Source organism: Cottoperca gobio, chromosome 7, assembly GCF_900634415.1.
Source record: "Cottoperca gobio chromosome 7, fCotGob3.1, whole genome shotgun sequence".
Taxonomy (NCBI): Eukaryota; Metazoa; Chordata; class Actinopteri; order Perciformes; family Bovichtidae; genus Cottoperca; species Cottoperca gobio.
Window position 1 is genome coordinate 10,487,688 of NC_041361.1, and position 24,462 is coordinate 10,512,149.

Genomic DNA, 24,462 nt, shown 5'->3' on the forward strand with positions numbered 1-24,462 from the left:
AATTAAGATTACTATCACTCAAAGTTTTCTCTCTCTTCCTCCTTCTGCACAACATTTAACACTGCCATTGTGTCCTACACTTCCTGCTGAGCAACACCTGATGCAATCTGATCAAGCTTCTTCCTCTGAATGCTAAACATGAGTTTTGAAGCAAAGATGCAAAAAAAAAACAATTTATGCCAAAACAAAGTGAAAGAATATTAGAATAAAGTAATATTACAGTCTCACCCTAAAACAATCCAGCCATGGGTTAGTCCTCTTCTCTTTTTTCTCTCTCTTTTTCCGGTGGTTAAACCATCCTCATATATTGGACTTTCCTTCTTCCTGTTGGCTCTTGGTGGAATCTGGTTAAGTTTAAGTTTCCCAAACTAACTCCAGCTGAATGCCTTCCTCCCCTCCCTCCATCTCTCATACTGGCCAGTTAGCTTGCCTCATCAGCCGACAATCTGTCCAGGTCCCAACATAGACTCTGCTGTCTTAAATCAGGCAACATGCTTCTCTCCCTCTCATCCTGATTATAGAAGATTTAAGGATTAAGAGAAAGAAACAGACAGCAGCCAACCTTACTCCCCTTACAGTCTGTTGAATTAGTCTGCTCTCTATTTCTCCTCTCGCTCACTTGTTTCCACAGCTCTCTCGGAATCTGTCCATCCACAGCTCTCTGCTGCCCGTCTGTTGTGTCAGAGAAAACCCTCTCTAACTGTCCAAATTAGTGCTGTGACTGAATCATGGAGGCTCTGGCTCCTAAATCTGCCGTGCTGCTGAGGACCCCCTGCCTGAATAATTTCAGTGTGTCTGTGTGACGGGAGCCAGCAACTTGGGTCTGTTTTCCCATGGAAATCCATTTGCTGGGACAACAAACTAACCCTGCTGTTACTCTAAGCCAGGGGGGCTTGCTAGTAATTATTCCCATGACAGAGATGACACACACAGACCTGCATGGAAACACATGGACATTCTGCGATGCATGCACACAAATGCTCAAATACAAGACTCTATGCTCACACAAACGCAACTAATAGTACTCCCACACAGACGCTATAAAAGTCGGAAGGAACTGATTTGGTACATCTGCATGCTGACTTCTCAGAAAACAAAGCAGGCATAGGTTTTTTTCAGTGCTCTAACATAATGCTTTTTCACTGTTCTAAACATTCCCAGAGGAAGATCAAAGGAGAGCGTGCATATTTTCTGTTTCAGTGCCCACATTTTCATCTATAGTTAGAATCAGAATCAGAAATCCTTTATTAGTCCCACAACAGAGAGATGTACCTTGTTACAGCCAAATAACATTATGAAGCAAAGTACACGATAGTTAAATAGAATAAAATAAAAATAATATAACCTTCTTAACCTGGTTACTTAGGTAACATAGTTTTGTGTCAACATAAATATCAATAACCCAAGTATTCTTATATTCCAATTATGAGAAGCCAAGTTAAGATTCTTGAATTCACTCCCCCCCCCCCCCCACATTGGTTCAAGCCCTCTGCCTTGACTGTGACCACGGTGCTTTTGTTTTAATGGCAGAATCCTATATGTGGACAGGAATATCGTTCCAACAGGTTTATATATATCATCACAGACTCAATCACATGGTTTGAAAGGTGCATGTTAATAGATTAACCCTGATAGTGAATTGAAGTAGAGCCAATCTGTGACTTTGTGCATGTGAACGAAACCTGCCTTATGCAACAGCTCCTCTCTGTTAGAGGGATGAACACTGCCCCCTTCGGATCAAACTGGGTGATGCAGTATTTAAACATGAGCCTTGTTTATGTGGTTCAACAAGAACATGAGATTGCTCACGTTTTAAAATAGCTATGAAATGAATCTTCACTGTAGGTTACGGCTGCTGTTCAAATATCAAGAAACTTAAAACAAGACCCATCTTCTTCGCTCTGAACATACGATCAAAAGTTGTTATCAAATCCTTTGTGCCAGCATTATTTACAAGGAAAACTATTCTTTTTGACTGTGACAAATTGGACACTCACTCAAAAGCATTTTGATCTGGAGAATTATGGTTGCTGATCTGCTTTTAAGAGCAATCCAGCCCTCTGAATCAGACACACCTCCAACAACATAATCTCACTAAATCCCATCAAATGTCCCAACCTTATCAGAAGCTGCCTCTTTGGCTGTAAGCCATCACATCAGATATAGCATCACACTAATCTGACCCATTACCCAAAAGGTGCTATGTTTAGACACAAGAGACCGAGGTGGGTCTTGACTCCTTACTGATATGAAACACAGGAAAAGGAAGAAGTGGCATGCTTGGGGGGTGAAGATTTATAGCTTGTGAAAGGCCAAAACAAGTTGATAGGAAGACATGCAGAGGAAAGGGAAGTGTGTTTGGCACAACAGGGTGGGGTAGTGGTGTGTGCGTTTTCCTTTATCCTGTTGGATATAGAGGAATGATCTAACAGCTTGACCACACGAGGGCAGCACAGCACACTTCAACAGCAGCACTGTTGGTTTATTACAAAATAAAAATCCAACAGATTTTCACAAATGATTACCAATGTGATGTGAATTAAAGAACATTTTGTACTGAAGCCCACCTCCTGATTTCCTTTTAGGGTCAAAGTTATTTTCCTTCTGTTCTTCAACTTTCACTGCAAAAGGCAGTCAAACTTCTCCCCAGACACCAGAGTACCCAGCAGAGGTCAGTGGTTGAGCAAAATAAGTTGCAAAATAAGAAAGAGGCTTGGGAAGCAATGAACTAAGTTTAGCCAGCTCAGTGACTGACTCTAAAGACAGCCATGTGCTCAGCTAATATTAGACTGTTGGCAGGTCTCTCCAGCACCGGTCTTACCAGCACTTTGCTCAGACTCTGTGAGCATCTATTATTTCCAGCTATGACAAAACCCCTCTATACTACTTGTTCTAAAGTGTCTAAAAGCCTGCAGGGATCAGGTGAATGGAAGGAAGCAGAGCTACATCTGTAAGGCAAGGAGGAGATTTTGGATTAGGACAAGGAAACAAAGAAGAAAATGTGCACCACGGCTCCCATGAGCCCCCAAATGGAGTGGACTGATATTGCATTTGCATATTCAGAAGTACTTTTTTTATTGGTTTCCCCTAGCTCAACAGGCAATAAAAAAACAATTCAGATATTGTAAGATTTTTGAAACATTCCTTGAAGTTTTACTCATAGGAAATCTTAAAAGTGTAAGTATTTATATCAGAAAATAAATTCTTTTTGTCCATTTATGCCTTTTTAGATAGTAGAGAGTAGGTCCTAGTATGACACGGAATGTGGCCGAGCGATGCAACACAAGTGAGCCTGATCTGAACCGAGCACTACAGGCGTGTGGGCTTTACTTCCTGGTTCTAGAAAATGATTCTAATGTGTCAGTTGAGTCTTGACCTTGTGCTAATGGCTAGTGTGAGTGATGTGGAAACTTTGTATGATCACAAAGTGGTTGTTGGAAGCAATCATTGCCTCTCCCAACTGAAAGCTTAGTGTTTGCTCATGCTCACATCTTCACCTCTGCAAGTCATTTCTCAGAGGTCTTCACTGCTGCTGATTACTAATTGTACGTAAAGCTATCCCACAAGTCATGTAAAGACATCTCTCCCTAATATATTGGATGAAAAGCAACTACTCACTCCCCTCCATTGCATACAGCAAATTTGTCTGAGCTTTCAGTCAAACAGAGGCATGTAAAACACACACAGAAGACATCACCTCCCACAGGAAGGGGAGGTGATCTTCAACTAGCAGCACACCTGTTTGGTATGATGTGAAACATTTGATATGTCTTTCTTAATATTTGACAAAACACTAGCAAAATATTGGAACACACTCAGAGGAACACAACAGAACACGGCAGCATAATCTTATTATGTCCAGATATGATGAAAAATACAAGGTTAAAGCAACACAGATTGAGAACATGAGACACAACAGAATGATTGAACAAGCATCAATCATTGTCAACATAAGATAATGGAGTACTATTAACATCAACATTATGAATCCAAACATATTCCTTTTGGCATATTTCTTCATCTTTAATTTTAAATACCACAAACAAAAGAAAAAACATTTACCATCTTATTGCCTGATACCTGCTAAAAGGTCCTTAATGTGTTTGAACATGTCTGGACAGTGTATTCCAACATAAATAAATCAGATATTTTAACTGTTTTTGATTTGATTTGATGACTCCTTCTCTTCTGTGTGTTTGGCATGCCTCTGTTTGACTAAAAGCTCAAAGGAATTGGGTGTATGCAGCGGAGGGAAGTGTGTATATGCTTTTCATCCAAACTATTAGGGAGATTTTACATGACCTCTGGGCTAGCTTTCATTATTCACATCTTTTAATCTGTTTTTGGGACTACACTTTCAAAAATAATGTATAAATAATGATAAATGACACGATAAAATGGTGGAAAAGACATAGAATAATTAAACAAGACACCAACATGGCAACCTTTATGCTGCGCAGGTCTTCATATCATGTTGAGGCTCTCATGAAAGAAGTTCGATCACCATGGCCTAAACTGTTTATGACCAAAACAGAACTAGCACCACCGTGAAGTTGATATTTGTGTTTTAGAGTAAAGTATTTCGACAGATATTCATGTTCCCCTCAGGATGAATTTTAATCTCTTTGATGATCCCCTGACCTTTCATCTAGCATCATCATCAGGTCAAACCTTGTGTGACCAAACACATGCAAAGCTAATGACACTTCCCATCAGCCTCAGCTGTACTTTGTGTCTAGTGCTAATTAGAGACTTAGCAACTGAGATGGTGAACTTGGTAAAACATTAAACCTGTTTAACGTCATCATGTAGGCATTTAACTCACATCTTCGTTCTGCATAAGCACAGCTTCAGATGCTGTTATAATTTCTTTTAAGGTAAATGGAAATTAGTGGAGTCTAAGTTTGTTGTTGTTGTACATTAATGCCTCTGCTCACTGCCTTCACATGCTGGAAAGCGTCTTGAGGCGTAAGATTCATTACAAACTGTGGATCTCTTACTCAGCCTTGTGTGTGTGGCCTGCTTTATGTAAACACCGGTATGTTTGTATTTACGAAGCGTTCTTGGGAACATTTCTACCTACTCTCTATCATTATTACATTATTTGTCATTTAGCAGACGCTCTTATCCAGAGCAACTTACAGTGAAGGTCCCCCTGGAGCAACTCGGGGTTAAGTGCCTTCCTCAGGGACACAATAGTGACCGCCCCTGGTATTGAACTCACAACCTTCCGGTGTTCAATCTACAGAAATCAATTGAGTCCAGGCTGTCTGTGTGCAAATATTTGATCAGATACTTTTTTTATATTACTCAAATCTATGTCCTTTTATGTTAACTGTTGAAACTCTGTTTTGAAACCATCTTGTTGTTTGAATGTTCGCTTTGGCTATAAAACATGAATGAAGTGTGTGTGTGTGTGTGTGTGTGTGTGTGTGTGTGTGTGTGTGTGTGTGTGTTTCCATGATACAGGCTTTGCACGTGGAGTCAATCTGTCAGAAATAACTAACAACAACTTTTAATGGCAAATAATCTTTCAATTAGCTACAAACAAACACTACTGCTTTGACTAATCAGTACTTCAGCAGTTAAAGACGTTGTGTAAGATGTGTGTGTGTGTGTGTGTGTGCAATCGGGGACAGTCTCTTAAATACTTGAGCTTCATGGGCTGTGTATTCATACCTTATTTGGGGCTGCCCCGCTGCTCAAGAGTTCACACAATCTATGTGTCACTGCCTGAGACTTGGGCAAAGATAAAGAGAGAGTGAATGATGCCAGGGTGGTTCAAAGAAAGACCAGCAGAAAGAGATATAGAAACGATTGAGATAGTTTAAGATTGGTAAAAATCCAGGTAGGGAAAACAAGGAGTAAAGAATGGAAGAAGAGCAGGAATGATGAAAGGAGGAGAGGTTTTTGGGAAGGGGGGTGGTGACCCTCTATAGCCAATGAAGAACAAGAAAGGAGAATTCCAGGGAGGGTGATGTGCTCAGTCTTCAAGTCACGGCACACCATTTCAGCATTGAAACAGAAAGACAGGAGGAGACCGACCTCACAGAGAAATGCTTCCACACTGTCTAGACAAAGAAGAGGACAGCTGACTCTGCTCAAAAAGGCCCAAGAAAATCTTCTGAGTTTCCAAGGGAAGCTTAAATTGAGAGCACAAGGTGGATATTTTCACTGGACTAATCCAGAGTTAGAGACACCTCCAGCCAGCTCACCTGTGTCTGAATTAGGGAAGGTGAGAGAGAGACAAGGAGGGTCAAGCTGTGAGGCTGTTGTCCAGACAAAAACATGACCATTTCTTACAGGATCAATTATTCATATGCATGAGGTTTCCTGTGTGTCAGGCTGGAACAAGGCGGGCTGCAGCGGCTCAGCTCCAAACTGTGGCAGAGTGCGCCGTCAGACAAGAGCTGAAGGAGCAGAAAACAGGGGCACAAGAGAGATAAAGGAGCCTGGGAGACAAAGGGTCACAACAGCAGAGGAGAATCATTTGAGGAGAGTTTTTGTTTGCCGTTTAGGGAGAATGAAGGCTCTACACAAGAATCAGGGACGCACTGACCAGATGTTGGGAGCCATGGCTGACGTGCTTACCTCCGTGGCCATGCCCAATCAACAGTGGGTGAGTTGTCGATCTGTTTGTGTATTTTACTGGCTGTTTATATGAAAGGATAAAAAAAAAAAAGGAAACACATGTGGAGATATTTGTCAGTGCATGACGTCCAGCTTATTTCTGCCCATATTGTTACATACCAAGTTAATTTTGTGTCATCTCTATGTTAACATAAATCTAAAATAGTCAAGCCGGACAAGCAGAGAGGAGAGAGAGAGAGGACTGCTTGTCTCTGTTCAGTGCTTTAGAGGAATGTTTTACAACAGGAGGCATAGTAGTGGTGATTAAGCCATCTCTCCATAAACAAACTCATGCAGGTCTAACGCCCCACTGCAAGCCAGTAAATTCACATCCTTCCTTCCTTCCCTTTAGCTACCATTAAATAAAGTGTCTGCATTACAGGTGATCTGGATTCCTGAAGTTATGTGTTTTTCTGATTGCTTAGAAGGATCTATGGCAGCCACATCAATGTTCATTCTTAAAAATGAACAGAACTTCTATTATCATCTTCATCCTTCAATTACAGATCTACAAAACCAATTGAAGTCTGACGTAAATTCATACAAAAATAGCATTTGATGAACTTGATTGAACCGCGGCGTGTAGGTTTTGACTCAACATCCGGAGATTCAAACATACAGAGGTCAGAGTGTACCAAAAGATCCAAATGGTTTCCTCTATTTAAACTCTGCTTTCTCTTTCAAAAATGTTTATCTTGATAAATCATTTCCTCCCTGGTAGAGAGTGGTAAAAACAAAATAAGATTATAATCTCCCTCTGTCCCTACAGAGGAGTGATAACTGCCTCTATTAACCTTTACTCTGCTGCTGCTGCTGCTGCTGCTGGGTTTTTAAATAGATTCAAACTGCTGTCTGAGAAGCCGTTCTTATCCAAGCTCTGTGGCAGAAGTTGGACCTCAACAATTTCTATTGCATTCTTGCTCAGTGTGTAATGGAGAAAAGGATGAAGAAGATGCAGGGAATAGTGGAAAAACACAGCCCCTGGTATAAAGTTGTGTGGTTATGTGACTATAAGCACTCTGTATAATCTTACCATCACTTCCTCCTTGAGAGCAGGGCTCCACCACTGACAATGGCATCTCTGTGTGTAGCTCTCAGAGGGGGGTGAGGTGGACCTCCCATCAAGCGAGGAGGAGAAGGGGCCTGTGCAGGGCCGGTGGGAGCCAGAGAGGCTGGAGTGGGAGCAGCAGGCCACTAATACAGAAAACCCAGAGTGGACAGAAAGAACAGGTAAGACCTGAAAGGGCTGCACTGAGCGTGACAAACCATTTTGTGTCTCCAAACCCACAATGCTAGTCCAAACATTGGTCCTCACCAAACCAGTCAGAGCTTAGAGACTCACCGAAACACAAACTTCCAGCCTCAGCTTCGATTCTTTGTGTGAAGTGTCTCAGATTTCTGAAACAGCCCACTCTATCACTTTCATCAAAAGCTCCTTGCTGCAGCCTGTGTTGCTTTTGACATACTATATGCAGTGATGTTTTCTAGATTCAAGATTTACAACATGAAGTGTGCATGTGCCAGGTGCCAGTTTCAGCTTCAGCATGCCCTTGCCATATGTGAATTCCGGATAAAAACCCATCAGCCATATCTGATAGTCGTCATTAGGCAGTAATAACTTAAGGAAAGTAGCAGATTGGAGTGTTGCTAGTTTACTAGTTAACTCCACCCTCTGTATCCTCTATTAGCACTGATAGCAGTAAATTGCTTTGCTGTAATGTACCGTACATAAGTACGTTTGAGAGAGAAAGAGTTCTTGTGTCTATTCACATGCAACACTTTCCAGATGGGGCAAGAAAAGCTGTTCAGCTGAACTCCCCTTCTGCCCCAACACTGTTGGTTACACTTATTCTGATTTTGCTGTGAAAGGGTTGCGTGCATTGCTATTTTCCTTGAGTGGAATGGAACAAAAGGATCTTTGTAGCTGGATCTGGGTTTGGGTTAGAGGGAGTGTGTGTGTATATATGGGGGGTTTGGTGGCGAGTACCATGTGGCTGGACCACTAACTGTTGTGCAGACGAGTACATGGCGTACAGAAGGGGTGTGAGTGAGGCCAGAGGAAGCTGTCAGTGATGCTTATCTGTAGTGGTCTTACTCGAATGCAGTGTGCTGTTGAAGTTAATGCTGCTAAATATTTCTTTAGTGCTCAGCGCAGCGTTCAGAAAAACAAAAAAAGTAAAGAAATGCATTATTCAGGGACATGTGGAAGGATGATGACCGAAAGGCAGATTGTGTATCCCAGACAAGCTCCTTTGCTCAATTATTTTTGCATAGGCCAATTTCCTCCGGGTGGGAAATTGGATGGAAAATCAATGAAACACAAAAGCAAAAAAACATGTGAACCACAACAACAAGTAACAGACGTTGTTGTAGTACAGCGTAATGTACGGCTGGACAAGAAGTATTTACATTTTTCAGCTCTCCGTACAATCGGACCGTGGCAGAATATCATTGTTTGTGGTTTTATTGTACAAATGAACGGAGATGAAAGTCTTTCAAAAGCTTTGCAAACATGTTTTAGTAAAATATATGTAAATAATATCATCAATCTGTAGCCAAGATATTGCAGTGCAGAGGACATAATACACAGTCCTCGCTAAATGTTTTGTTTTATATACAGTTTTTATAATCATCATGTAAATGTTTGGCAACCTAGAACTCAAACAGTGTGGATTCTCATACACTCTAAATGAGCTTTTTGTCGAATTTCCTTTTACACGCTTGTCATTTAAACAGATTTATTTTTATTATTATACATTTTTATTAACATAATAATAGTTCTAAAAGTCTTCAAACATATAGAAAATGAGAAACATGTGATTTTACATTTAGCTTCTGGCAAAGGTCATAGTGTTGTTTCCATTCCTTGCTGTGTCAGTGAAAGAGAAGGAAAGAGGGGAGAGGCCCCTGCCTTCTTTAAAGACTGGTTCATGGGGCCATAAGGCCCATCTGTTATATGTTGGACACAACATGTCTGTGAGTGGCTTCCCAGGAATCACAGAACAGTTTCAAACTCCACGAATTCAGATCCTTTCCCCCTTATTTCTCAATTCCAGCTTACTTTTATCTTCTTTCCTCCTCTTGGTAGTAAATCTTACTGCAGTTTAGCTTTCTATTTTCCTCTGGATCATCTTCTCGTTGTCTTCCCTAACGTCTCCCTCAAATCCCTACGTATATCTTATTTAATTTTTCCTCAAAGCAATATCTTGCTGTGGTATTTTAAACCTGGCTTTTCGTCCAAGAACACCGAGCTTCTGATCACATTTCCCTCAAATGTCATCATTCATTTCTGTCTCTTGGCTCCTCAGCAGCCATATAGTTCACACTTTCACACTCTCACCCTCCCCAGACAATACGTGTCTAGTGTCTGTTTGGTAACACGATCAGTGATGGATGACCACGTGTGTCCCAAACTCTATGTGTTTTTTGCGATGTTGTCTCTTTCACGGTAAAATGCATGAAACCCCATTAACAGGAAACTGCTCTGAAGCAGTTACAATAACAGCGTTGTATTTGACCCACAACTGCATGCACACACTGCTCACGTTTAAAGACATTATGCATGCAACTTCGACACATGCTTATCATTGGTGTTATTTATAGGAAACATGATATTCTTTTAGACGTACAGAAACATTTATAGGAAGATAATATGACAAATAGTGTTTTTTTTAACAGTATTACAATTGTCTACAAATAATATCCTGAAATATTGAATGGATTTGAAATACTTGACATCAAAACAAGAATTCGTATCTCTAAAAGTCTAAAAAGTCTAAAAAACTTTTACTGTCTCCTGGTGAAAAGGGATTCCTATGAAATAATAGTTATGTTTGGAAGGCACATGTACTCCTTTTGGCACTCAGCACTTGGGTGCAAATGAAATGATATCATTCACCATATTCATGAGTAGATGTGAGGTAAACTATGTGGAAAATGCATGCCCTTGCCCATTTTGGGTTTCATGAGAGGCTGTGAGAGTGTGCCATCCCAGGGGGAGTGCTGATCCCAGAGGACCCTGGGACTGAATCGCATGTGTGACCTTAAATGGGCAGAGATCAACATGAAGCTGCATCATATTGTGTTGTAAGGGTCAGGAAATTAGACAGCATTGCCTCACCCAGGTAGATGGTGTAATTGTGCTTATTTAAATGATTATAATACCTCACATGTCTTCTATTGTAATGCGGAAGAGATGTGCTGTGCTGGATGACTTCATGCGTTCTGAATCAGAAAATAGTACTACCCACATAAATAGCATGTATGTAACTGTATGTGTATGAAGGTCCGTACATTGTTGGACAAGACCACTGTCATATATAAAAGCTCTTTCAAGTACTGTGTTCCTGGGTGATGTCAAGATTCCATGTCTGTTTTGCAATGCACCCCTGAGGATGTTGTAAACATTGAACAAAGAAAAGTCCTGATTTTGTTATCTGCACCTTTGACCTATAGATCTGACCCTTTCATCACCTTTTATGTTGAAGGGAACACTTGCTTATTTACACATCCAGCAGTGTCAGAGCAACATTATTATTCATTTGGAGTTGTTTTTGTGGCCAACTAGCAGCTTGAAGTCTAATATTCCCTCTCTTAGCTCTGTTCCTGGTCTCTACCATCTCTTAAAACAAATATCTGGCACTTCAGCTGCATGTCTCTGGCTGTATCTGTCTGTTATTCGGTGCTGAGCAGGAAGTGTACAGTGTTTTGTTTTTTTGAGCTTTTTCACGAAAAAACAGCAGCCTGCTTTGCCCTAAAACGACGCTATGAGAGCGATGTTGACAGACTGGACAGATAAACAATGAGCTTAAACTCGCTGTAAAGCTGAGGGGAACTGCAGATTCAGGTGATAATTCTCCGCAGACTTATCACTACCAGCGACCCCTTTCACATGGATGCTGCTAGGATTTAGGACCACAGGACTATCATAAGCAAAACCTTAATGTGGCCTTCCCTGGTAGTTAGATTCATGTCCTACTACATGAATAATTAAGTTTAAAAAAAGAGTTTGTGTGCATTATTGTAGAGATAAATTGCAGAAGTTCATGGTGTGTTTCAGCGAAGTGGGTCAGGCGGGGCTCGCTGGAAGGCAGGACACCTCACAGGTCACTGCTCTGCAGCACAGCTGGCATTTAGACCACAGACTGACCTGGAAGCAAAGAGGCAGATGGAGACACAGTCCTACAGGCGCACGTGTGTGCACACATAAACATGTATCCGCACACATGCACAACAATGATTTTCAATTGAATCCATTTATAGATAAGGATTTGCATCATGATTCAGACTGTATTTGAATGTAGCAGAAAGGCTATCTCTAAATCCTTTTTTCCTTAATCTCTTTCCCTTGTCAGTAAAACCTCTGGTCTCAGTAATTGTTAATCAAAGATAAAGCAACAGTGTCTCTCCCTGTGTGGTCCCTGGGTTTGCTTTTGTTTAATTAACATTTTCTCCTTTCGGTGCCGTTTTAGCTCAGGCATAAGCCTTGGACACAGTCAGCCGCAGTACCAGAGTCTCAGTGCTATAGCATTGCTGCTTCTAGAGCAAGGTTCACAGAACGGTTCCAGAGAGATAGAGAGAGGGAGGGAGGGTCAGGTACAGGAGGAAACCTCTGACAAGCTCCAGTTTAACTCCTATCACCGTGGTTTTGTTGGAAAAAGAGGAGTTGGATGGGAAAAGATTGTAAGGAGTACGTGTTTGTGTGAATGTACAAAGTGTGTCTCCGTGTGTATGCTCGCAGTTGTGGGTGGTACATGAGTATCGTGGATGTTTTGAGAAACAAGTCTCCACGGGTGGTGTAACTCCCCTCCGCCGGAGAGCTGCACTGCATGTTGAGGGATAACAGTGGGAGGTACTGAGTGGTACTAATGGTGAAGTGTGCATACAAATACATGCACAAACACAGAGCAATCCCACCTGTCTGTCTCCCTGCTGTATGCCAGGCAGTGTTGTTTAGTCTATTTAGACAAAAACAGCAACTCTATGCAGACCAGCAGCACAGAGCAGAACAGTTACTCTGTGACTTCTGCTCCATGATGGGACCTCAGCCAAAAGCCAAAAACCTCCCCCTCTCACCGGCTTGTCTAAAATGCCAGTTTGCCTTAATTGGCGCTCAGCTAGGAGATGATGGGAGGAAGAAAAAGAGAGCGGAACTAAGGGAGAAAAAGTGACAGAGAGGGAGGAAGGAAAATCTAAGTGAGCATATTTTGGCAGGGTTTCAGCTGGCTGATGGGGTGAGGAGAGGCTAATGTCAGTGGGGGGTTGGGGAACACACTGCGTATAAGCAACTGTATATCTGCTGAACTGAGTCTTTCTGTATCTATTAGTATGCATGCTTATGTCATATGTATTCTGTGTGTCTGTGCAGCAAGGTGCATTGTTTGTACGATATCTGTATTCCAGGAATGTCGCTACAAAAGGACATTAGGAAATTGCGTGCATTTGCATGAGCTGATTTACATTCATAAATCATACTCTTCCTCTCTGCACACGCCTCTTAAATGTGACTGACTGTCTCCTGCACGGAGTGGAAAGACGATACATTCTCCCTGTTTGGCTGGCTTGGCTTGGCTCAGACAAAAACACACATCCATCTACTAGCGTGCTTATAGATTAGACACGCTTTTAAATCCAGTCCGGTGTGAATGTACATGTATGGATTTTATTCATTCTCCACGTCTGTCACAAGCATATGTGTTCAGATGAATCACCTTTAGTGTGCTAGTGTTGTGAGAGAGATGGAGAGACAGAGCGAAGGAGTGAGGACGCAAAGGAAAAAGATGAATGGCTGTTAATGCACACCTCACGCCAGTCGAGTCATATGTTTGTTAACATTCAGGGCTTCCTGGTCCTATTTCACTGTTCAACTATTCAAAGTTTCATACTGAAGTGATACTGAAGGTGTTCGACATCAGAGCTCATACACAGAAATAAGATTCAAATCATTATATTAATTATACCAATGTGAAATATTTTATATTCCAAACATTTGTGATGCATCAATTGATCAATGAAAGTAGAATAAAACACAAATGTTCATGTTGGCAGTGCTTTGAAGCAGCACTGCCAAGTGAGTGAAGCAACCAATCAACCTTATGCAACAAGTACAAATGCCCCCTACTGGGTGCCTTGTAGAAACACAAATACTTTAATTTAAGAGCACATAAAAAGACATGCATTCACTTCATGAATTTTGAATGCATCTCAAGAGCAGTGTACTCTCCATTATTTCCCCGCTGTGTAGTGTTGGAACAACGCACGCAGCGTTTACTTAATTTGTAATGCTTTACCCTCGGATTCTTGTCTTAGTGTCTTTGTTTTGTCTTTCTTTTAAAACCTCTGTTCTGCTGTCAGATCTCAATCCCCCTTTTAATTGTTTTTCTATGCCTAGACAGTGTTTGACATTCATATCAGCATCAGACAAGTGGAGACATTCAGCAGCGCAGTTCAATATTCCTCTGGCGAATATTCCTCTTCAATGGCAGTCACTTAAAGCATCCATTATAAGCAAAGAACGGGAGAGATGGAGGCAGGCCGGGAGGAGGAGGGGGGAGGATTGTGATCTATCTGTATATTGCAGAGTGTAAGTCTTGCATGTGGAAACCCAGTGTTCTGTCTAAACCTGGGCATAGATAATATATCATCATCTGTCACAGTGGGATTTCTTTGTCTTGAGAATAACTTTTTTCTTTTACATAGTCTTTTAGTCTGCCCTGTGTGTTTGTGAGTGATGATGAGAGAGTCAAGTCTAATGCAACTTTGTGTGTGTGTGTGTACTCTACTTGTGTGTGTAATGGGTGAGGCAGCCAGGCTTCTCTGTTTGCTCTGACTGTGTTGTGTAGATGACAGAAACATCCCGAGGGCAATCTACCACCGGCCTATCACTGTGGAGAGATGCTGGAGACACAGCCCTGCCAACCATTGAAGCACTTGACGGTGCACCTCAGCGATGTGCGTGTTTTTGTGTATGCGTGTACATTGGTTTACTGCCAGCCCATATTCAGCCTTCTCTTGTTTCCGTCGATGCCCCAAAAGAGGAACCTGAGTGGGTGCTCGTCTTTGTTGCAGTAACCAGGTGGTGATTTCTACCTAGTCGGATTGTAGATTGTGTGAAAGGAGCGTGGCGTGATGGCTGCTGTAAAAGTGAGATGAGATCACATACTGAGTCATGAGAGCCAGGAGGGTTCAGACTGAACAAAGTTTGTTGATCAGAAAATAATTGGTTTGGTCTCAGAACATGCAGTATTTCAGAATAGCGTCATCGCTGACCTTTATCATTTTCCTGCCCATGTCGGTTACGTCTTGCGAGTTCTTTCCTTGGAGAAACCTACAGTGCTGACAGAAGGATTTCATGTGTAAGGAAAGCTGAAGCGTATACAGATACAGCGCTGTGTTTTCACCTTGAGACATACAACCCCTCATAAGATATCAAGTCATGTCACCATATATACTGTGTGACAATCTGAGCACTCCAACATGCACTCAGATGTATGTGTCACACACACAGACACATTATTGTCTGTGTGAAGGCTAAAAGTAAAAGAGAGAGCAGATCCTACAGTGGACGTCTGGCACCGATGAGTGTAGCTTCTTAACAACATGTGCTTATTTACTGTATTTACTGTATATTGTATGTGCAGTTGATGATATATCATGATAAGAACCTTGATTTTCAGATGAATATGTTCCTTGATTAGCCAAAATATTACATATAGATATTACCATGTTGTTATTTAATCTATACATGACTTTTTAAAATTTAATTTCCATAAAATTGACTATATCACGATATATTGATACCGTGATATGAAATTACATTTACAAATTTCATCTGTATTGACCCTCCCTCCTCATACAGAGAATCAATACTCTCTGCAGTAAACCTGGGATTTCTTTGGTTACACCGACCCACCATACTGTAATGAATTGTCAGTCTAAAGGACTTATGTTGCACACAAACACACACACAAACACACACACCAAGAATGCCAACGTGCCAGCATTGTGAAATTCGAGACCGCCTGCTCGCTCCATGGAAACACAAAGAGAGAAAAAACCCTCGCTATGCTGGCCCCATGATCATAAATGAACACAGTAGTCAATTTTTGGGGCCGTCCCACTGAGGAAAGCCCTCTATAATCCATGACGGGAACACACACTCTTGAACTGTTCAACACACTTACAGACACTGATGATGACACTGTCTTCCCCTTACTGGGAAATACATGACACCTTCAACCCAACATGGCCTCGCCTCTGTAAATAGCATTATGTATCATTACAGACCTTGGTGTTACTATTTCCAGGAGAGCTAGATTTCCACTGGAGAGCGTGGCATTTCATTTGGTCTTGGATTTGGATAGTAGGGGACAGCAGACGAGCGAGGAAACAGAAGGGAGCAGGGAAAAAACAGCTGAGAGGAGAGAAACAGAAGACAAGAAGAGAGAAAATAAGGGGAGTGGGAACCTTATCCTGGAATAGCCAGCAACTAGATCTGCAGACTCCACCCTTCTCACCCCTCCCCTTACTCTCTCTATTTCTCTTTCTCCCTCGCTATCTCTCTCTCTCTCTCTCTCTCTCTCTCTCTCCGAAGCAGTCTCCTAGTCTGTCATTTGACCAGGCAGTTCACAGAGGCGAGAGCTCAGCACCAAAAAGAAAACAGAGAAAAAGAGAGACAGAGGGAAGGCAAGCACATTCAATACAACGATAAGCTTGCTGGAATGTTTCCTTGGCTGTTTTTCACCAGCTGAAAAACCCTGTCAGAGTGGATTTCTTCTTGGCTGCTGCTTTTGTGGACTCTTTCTCTTCTTCCCGGTCTGGATGTGGGCTTCGAGGCTCTCTGCAGTCAACTGAGGAGGATCAACTGACACCTTTTTGGGGATTTACACTTTGAGGAGTAAACCTCTACTTGGGTGAGGGTGAGAGAGGAAGACTAAGAGAGACAGAGAAAGAGAAGGGGGGTGGGGGGGGGGGAAGAGAGAGTGCCGGGCCATGCCCACCTCCGCTCATGGTTCAACAGCATGAAAGGGGGTCACCATCACCATCGCCACCACCGAGGCTGTGGCTGCCAACACTTGTTCCGTAAAGTCCTGGCCAAGTGTGGCTGCTGCTATGCCCGAGTCAGAGGTCAGTGTCACAGACTTACAAACTCACCAACGCAGAAAAATATGTTGATTTTCATTGAGTTTGTCATTGTCAGTTTCTTTGCCTTGAGGTCGATGCTGTACTTATGCATTTGTGAGTCTGTTTGTGGATTTGTGTGAGAGTCATTACTTGTGTGTGTGTGTGTGTGTGTGTGTGTGTGTGTGTGTGTTTGTTGATCATACTGAACTGAAGCAATAACTCCTCTTCCCTCCTTCCATTTAATATCTCTACATTCACTCGCTCTTCTTCTCCTCCACATTTTCTTAGATGTCCACCCACCTCTTTCCTTATCTCTCCCTCCATTCCTGCGAGCATATGCTAATGGTTTAAGTGTAAGCTTCAATCCTCTTGCCTCCAGCTAAAGCAACAGATGTGTGTCACATACACATCAGAGCAGGCGAAAAATAAAAAGTCCATACACATGACTACACAGTGAGGAAGAGGAAAGAGAACATACATCACACATTCTTCCATTAAAAATAGAGGAGGAAAGAGAGAGCGAGAGAGAGGTGTGTGTGTGTGTGTGTGTGTGTGTGTGTGTGTGTGTGTGTGTGTGTGTGTGTGTGTGTGATCTGGAAAGTGACTGTCCTCATCATGATGAGTGTGTGTCAGTCAGGTATGTGCAGCACGTGGATGGATGAAACACACAGGGGGACTGAGCTGAAACATCACTCGACCCCAAACAGTGAGGCTGAACAAAACAGCAGTAATCTCTCTCTCTCTCTCTGTCTCTCTCTGTCTGTCTGTCTGTCTCTCTGTCTGTCTGTCTGTCTCTCTCTCTGTCTGTCTCTCTCTCTCTCTGTCTCTCTCTGTCTCTCTCTCTGTCTGTCTGTCTGTCTGTCTGTCTGGCTGTCTGTCTGTCCTGTCTGTCTGTCTGTCTGTCTGTCTATCTGTCTGTCTGTCTCTCTGGTCTCTGTCTGTCTGTCTCTCTCTCGCTTCTCTCTCTCCCTCTCTCTCTGTCGTTCTGTCTGTCTCTGTCTCTGTCTGTCTCTCTGTCCTCTGTCTCTCTCTGTCTTCTCTCGTCTCTCTCCTGTCTCTCTCTCTGCTGTATCTGTCTGTCTGTCTCTCTGTCTTGGTCTCTCTGTCTCTCTCTCCGTCTGGTCATTGTCTGTCTCTCTCTATGTATACTCTGTCTCTTCTGTCTCTCTCTCCTCTCTCTCGGATCTCTCTCTCTCTGTCTCTCTCTCTCTGTTCTCTCTCTTTCTTCGTCTCTCTCTCAGTCTCTCTGTCTCTCTCCTCTCTTCTCTCTCTCTCTCTCTACTCTCTTCTCTCTCTCTCTCTCTCTCCTCTCTCTCTCTGTCCTGTCTGTCTCCTCTCTCTCTTCTGCTCTCTCTTTCTCTCATCTTCCTCTCTCTGTCTCTCTCTCTCTCTATTTCTCTCTCTATCTCTTCTCTCTCTCTCTCTCTCTCTCTCTTTGTTTCTCTATCTCTACTCTCTCTCTCTCTCTCTCTCTCTCTCTCTCTCTCTCTCTCTCTCTCTCTCTGCAACCCCCCTGTTTGTTGTAATGAAGTGCAGCAGAATAGTGTGGTTGAGTAAAAGCAGCGGGTGGCATGATATGTAATAACAAGACTGGACTCACCGTAACATGTAACTGAGAGCAGAACAAATCTGAATTAGAATCTCTCTATTTTTTCTCTCTGTCGCTGTCTCGTGGACAAACGTGACCTCTCGTCACCGTAGCTCGGAAGCAAAGTTAAAACAACAGCAACGACCTATGGCACTGTATGAGTTTACGCTGCGGTGCCACGCTGCCTGTTTGTTACCTTTTTAAAAGCCTACATCAAAGGGATAAACAGTGGACCTACCCGCTGAGGCTCTGCACATGGGCAGGGGGGCTCATGTAGACTTTCATATTATTGGCCTGCATTGTTGGATACATACCTCAGATTCCTTTAGTTTAATCTCTTATGTAATGGATATTCTCCCTTTTTCATAGCCTGCAGCTCCCCACTGCACCTCCACCATGTTATCATAGCAAATATACACACGCTTAGATCATGATGTATAAACATGTGAGGGAGTGGAAGAATGAAACATTTCAGGCTATTAAAAGAAATCCCAATAAATATACAGCAAGAGTCTTATTCCAACAATCCAATAGGCTTGGATTTGTTTGAACAACTTTAATGTATCAGGAGGCGGTTTTGGTCCAACATGACAAGATGTTTTATATTTTACAGTTAGAAGCAAAAGAAACGCTTGATCTCATTTTACAATCTGAGCAGGAGAAATATGAGCGCTCTACCCCCTCTGGAGAAACCACATAATAAAACTACAGTAGTCTCTTAGAGAAACTTAACTATTAATAGGAATCCATGTGCTCCATAAAACATCCTCATAGAGCATGTGTAGAACATTTCTCTAATGCTGTGAAGACGTTTCCATAATTAACACGATGTCAGGGGAAGAAGTGCGGCCGTAGTTTAATAGCACTTCCTCTTTAGAACTGTGTCTCTTCTCTGACTTTTTCATCTGATACATTTGACTTTTCAAACTAATTTACTGTGTCTATCTGCGTTAGGAAATAAACTGGCAGCCAGGACCCTGTTTCTGTTGTGGTGTTTACAGGAAAAATACCGAACAATGCAGGTCTGACCTCAGTAGCCAAGGTCTTCAGCACTTCTGGTAGTCCCAAGTTAATGTTCTTGCAGGTCAAGTATGTCACATGTTTGACTGTAGGGGAGTTAAAAAAAAGAAAAAAGAAAAAAGAAAAATACAAACTAATGGCTTCGTGCGAGCTGCCAGATTTCTAATGTGACTCTAGCACCACCAGAAAACAAAGACGTTCCTTTTTTATAGTCATTTTCCTCACAGTGACAGGCTATTGTATCGGACAGAACAGTTTTACGATGCATCTGTTCTGTTAAATGATTCTAAAAAAGCACTCCCCTGACACAAGAGGAAATGATAGTGTACAGCATGGTTCATTCCCTACTTTGGCATAATAACACTTACTTGTACGCTGGATAATGACACACAGTGCAGTATACCATTATGCCACACCATATGAGTGTCTGTCTTACGCCTCCATTCACACGCACAGTCAAATCAACACACATTTACATGAAGCAATCGGCAAATAAATGACTAAACTTGAAGTCATTTCAGCTGCTGTCCCTCAGATTATTAAATGAATTGCCCAAGATGACCATCAGTACTGCTTCTAGCCGATTCACTTTTATGCAGAAAAGGGACTGCAGTGCGTCAGAAACACTAGTGAATCAATGGCTTTCTGTAGCCACTTCTTAATCAATGTGTAACAAACAGGAAGAACATAGTCCTTATAAGCATGGCAGTGTGTGAATGTGTGTAGGGGTTATTGTTGCATGTGTGTGTTGCAGGTTTATAACAGTACTGACAAGTGCCAGAAGGCATGAGAAACAGAGTCAGAGTCAAATATGACAATATATAAACATGAGTGCAGGGGGGAGGGGGGGGGTTATTGATCTGAGCAGTACTCAGCCTGACAGAGAGGTCCAGAAAGATGGACAGGTGGTGAGATGGGTATAATGAAAGAAAAAAGCATCTATCGCTTTAGCTCTGAGGTTAGCGCTGCTCTGCACGGCACATTAGCAGATTGCCTGCCAGTGGGCCATTAGTGAGGGCTGCCTCCTAGCAAATACTGTTGACTTACCATGTAAAAATAGATGGTGTGCCATCAATTGATATTGTGCTCAGTCAATTGCCAGATAGGGCAGAGGGAGAAAAAACAACCTGTGGGTCACACCAAATCACATCTGGTAGGAGGGTTGAGTTTTGGGAAATGTTTTTAACGAGAGAAAGGTGGAAGTCATATCTAGAATATCTTAATGATATACCATGCAGCAAGGAATTACATAAATGTGCTTTCTTTTTTGAGGATCAAATAGCGTCTTTCAAACAAATGAAGAAATTCACATAACAAGCATGTGACTCAAAGACGCTGACAATGTTTTCCTTATACATAAATGGTTATGGTTAACACGATATATACCACGAGGCCAATGCATTCATCTCTGCATCTTTACTGCAGCACAGACTCCCACACACTCATGGTATTTGGGATGCACCCGGTGGTAAATCTGACACAGACAGAGGAAACTAAAGAAATAAAGGGACAGGATGTACAGTGTAGGTAAGATCACATTGAAAATGCATTTGAAGCTATGTTAAAAGCAAAACTGGTCTAAAAAGCATTTAACCTAAATGTGTCAGTCAAAATACATTTATGTATTTAAGCAGCTTAAAGGAAACATTTAGAATTTGACAATACATTTTAAATTGGTTTGGCATGCATTTGCAGCAATCTTTTATTGCATTTGAAAGACATGAAATAGTTTAAATAAGAAATACAATACATGAACACATTTCCTGAAAGAGATTGGAAAAGCGTTACAATAACACCTTGTCAAAACATACAGATGTAGATGTCAAACATATTTTTGGTTTCCTGGAGAATAATCATCAGCACAGAATACAGATATCCACCTTAATGTCTCAACATGTCTCTGCCCTGCTCTGTTCTCTCCAATAAGCAGCGTTACCTCTGTCTGGGAGTTTAAAGATGACTTGGCAGCAGCTGTAACAGTGGCATAGCGAGTAAAACGCACCCAAAATATCCTTCACAACTCTTTTCTCTGTCTCCTGACTCATATCACTTTCTTTCTCTCCTCATCTTTCTCTTCCTTTGTGTTCCTGTAAAGAAGAAAAAGGCTGCGTGCTGCTTAGTGTGTACATTGTGTATCTATAAGTGTTCCCTGTGCATTTGTGAGTGTTGGGGGCGGATGTTGACTCATGCACGCAATGACTTAGGACAAGGTTCCCCCAGCAACGCACACACACACACACACACACACACACACACACACACACACACACACACACACACACACACACACACACACACACACACACACACAGGCAGAGACAGAGAGAAGGGCTACAACGAAGCATTATTGTCATTATCGATTAATCGGCTGATTATTATTATTGTATTATTTCTTCGGTTATTCGACTCATGTAGTTTCAGCTTGTAATTGCATTACTTTGTTAAATGCTCCTTATCCACCCCTTATACTTTTCAGCTGCTTGGCAATGTTCATCTTCAAAACACGGCTCATTTGCTGCAGTTTCCAGGCAATTAAAAAATATCTAACTTTAACACTGTAGGAACATTTATGTTTGTCCCCTCGCTCTACGTATCAGACCAGTCAGAGTGCGTCATGTGTTACGGCCCCTGGAGGTAGGAAGGTTAGAAGAATTACATTCCCAGATTTCCCCGAGACCCCTGAGACCCACACATTTATTTTGATAATAACTCAAGTGTGCTTTTGACAGAAAGCAGCCCTATTGGCAAACTTGAGGGGAAAATTGTCGTGACAGAACCGGCGTGTCTTTTTATGCTTCAGCTGGAGAACCGTCGTTGTCATCAGCTTATAAGGCAGACTTCAGACATTATGGAAAAAGCAACAAAAATAGCTGAAATTGAAGGTATGCTGCTGGACTGCTGTGGCCCAGCCTTATGTTCGGCAGTCTGAGATATTTTTAAACTTTACACCCCAGCCCACCCTCCACCTCGTCATCTCCTCTTGGCCACCCAACCCCCTGCTCTGCTGTGCAACTGATCTCCTCCATATTGTTTCTCTCTCGCACATGCAACATAGAAAAGGACAGAGAGAGAGAGAGAGAGAGAGAGAGAGAGAGAGGAGAGAGAGAGAGAGAGAGAGAGAGAGAGAGAGAGAGAGAGAGAGAGAGAGAGAGGTTCGACATGCAGATCCAACATTCTGTGTTGCAGTCGTTATTTGTACTTTGAAACGGAGTGAGAGAAGGGATGAGGAGACTTGTATAATAGCAAACCAGTGTTCCCAGTCTCCCAGCTGGATGAAGAAATTACACGGTCTGAATTTTGGGCTGAATGCTGCATGATTTGCCGGCTTGGAATGTGAACACCAAGTGGAGCATTAAGATCATTCCTGGGGCATTTTCATTTCTCTCATTCTCCTCCTTATCCCTTCGTTCCTCTCTCGCAGCTCTCTTTTCTCTCGCTCTGTCAGACTGGTCGGCATACAGCCAGTCAGACGGTTATTAATTATGTCTTCTCCCCTTTTCACCATCTCCCTTTTTTCACAGTTCAGTCTCCTTTCCTTTTTGCTCTACTAAGTGGCCTTGCCCTGACATATTTCTACAGCTCCCATGCCCCTCTCCTCCTCTATCTCCCACTTTCATTCCCTCTTTTTTTTTCTCTTCCTCTGGGCTCTGTTTGTAAACGTGCAGAAGAGAAGAATGAGGGAACAAATTATGAAACACAGGAGTGCATTCCATACCTTGTTTAGAAAGAATTCTCCTACAGCGCAGAGCGGGAGAGGAGCCACTTCCCCCTGCGATCCTACCCCCACTTTCAGCCCATATGGCTCTTTTTATGTCTGCAGTCTTTAGGGGGTCTACGACATTTGTTCTTACCCTATTAAAACTCTGTTATTACTCTTGTTTTACTCACTCTCTTGTTGTGTTTGTGTTTATGTTCTGTTAAATTGTAACTGTGCTGTGATGACGAGAGATTGAGTACAGTGGGGAAAAAACGTGTTCACTTTCTACTGAGAACAACTTGTTATCCCGCAAGATTGGTACGTACCTACTGTAGGTCTTAGCGACAGGGTTCTCCCCAGAGAACACTTGATAGAGGCCTCGCTGAGAAAACTTCCAAAACACCAAAGCAATGGAAAAGTGAGAATATTGAAAGCAATGTCTTGAAGAAGTGAGCTTTGAGTACAATTCACAGGAGCTGAGGATGCTGTTTCTATATTCACTGACCCTGAGAACAACCGCCTGCTGTCTCTGGGAAAGTTCACAAAATGTACAGTTCAAACAGTGGATGTCAGGTTCGACCAGTTTGTGTTAAGTATACAACGAGTATGTTAAAGGAAGCCTTAAACCATTTGCTTACACGGTAACTCTAGAGACAGAAGATCCGCATAAAGAGAATTACTTTTGTGTTCTGACCTTCATTCAACCTCTTGTTGGTCTCTCTGCGACCAGAGGCTAGTTGTACAAGTTCATCAGTTGTTTAAAAGTCTTTCATTATTCAGTATCTTGAGTATTACTAAATCACAAAATACATTCTGGGTAAATCAACACTCAAACATTGCTGACCTCTGTCACTTTTCACACCAGCAGAAAACCTGTGTTTTATAAGAAGACTATAGAATAGAATATAAAAGATATAGATATATAAAGAAAGCAAAGGACAAAAGAAAACCTTTCCAAGAGGTACCTGCAGTCTTTGGTTTCTGCCTGCTCCACAACATTGATGTCTTCCTTTTCTTTGTCAGCAGATGACATTGATTTTCAGTTGTCAGCAGATACCATTGATAGTTACAACAGACACACTGCTCTGAGTTCAGAGGTAAATAGCAGCTAGTCTATTGCAGCTAATGCGTGAGGTTTAAAAACAGTCTTGGTGGCCTAGTGGTTAAGACTAAAAACTACAAATAACGACTGCAACACAGAATGTTGGATCTGCATGTCTAACCTCTCTCTCTCTCTCTCTCTCTCTCTCTCTCTCTCTCTCTCTCTCTCTCTCTCTCTCTTTCTGTATGTTCCCTGTCAGCACCTTCACTGAAAACTCTGACTCTAATTTAATTTATGCAAAATGCACCCCCACCCCTCTAAAAATCTTTGCAAGAATTTTTTTCTTTTTTATGCAACTGTCTA

General features: G+C 42.1%; 1 protein-coding gene and 1 long non-coding RNA gene across 2 annotated transcripts in view; one reads left to right on the plus strand and one right to left on the minus strand.

The window, feature by feature from the left end:
• The first annotated feature begins 6,523 nt into the window (after positions 1-6,523).
• Positions 6,524-24,462, plus strand: part of arhgef25a (Rho guanine nucleotide exchange factor (GEF) 25a) — a 39,784-nt gene continuing 21,845 nt past the window's right edge. The window contains 2 exon segments of the mRNA XM_029435293.1: positions 6,524-6,619; positions 7,722-7,860. Coding sequence (XP_029291153.1) covers positions 6,524-6,619; positions 7,722-7,860 — 235 coding nt within the window.
• On the minus strand, positions 13,855-16,012 carry LOC115010674 (uncharacterized). The gene is made up of 3 exons (XR_003832508.1): positions 15,916-16,012; positions 14,899-14,964; positions 13,855-14,764 (listed from the first exon to the last, which is right to left on the minus strand). It is a non-coding gene; the product is annotated as an uncharacterized LOC115010674 (long non-coding RNA).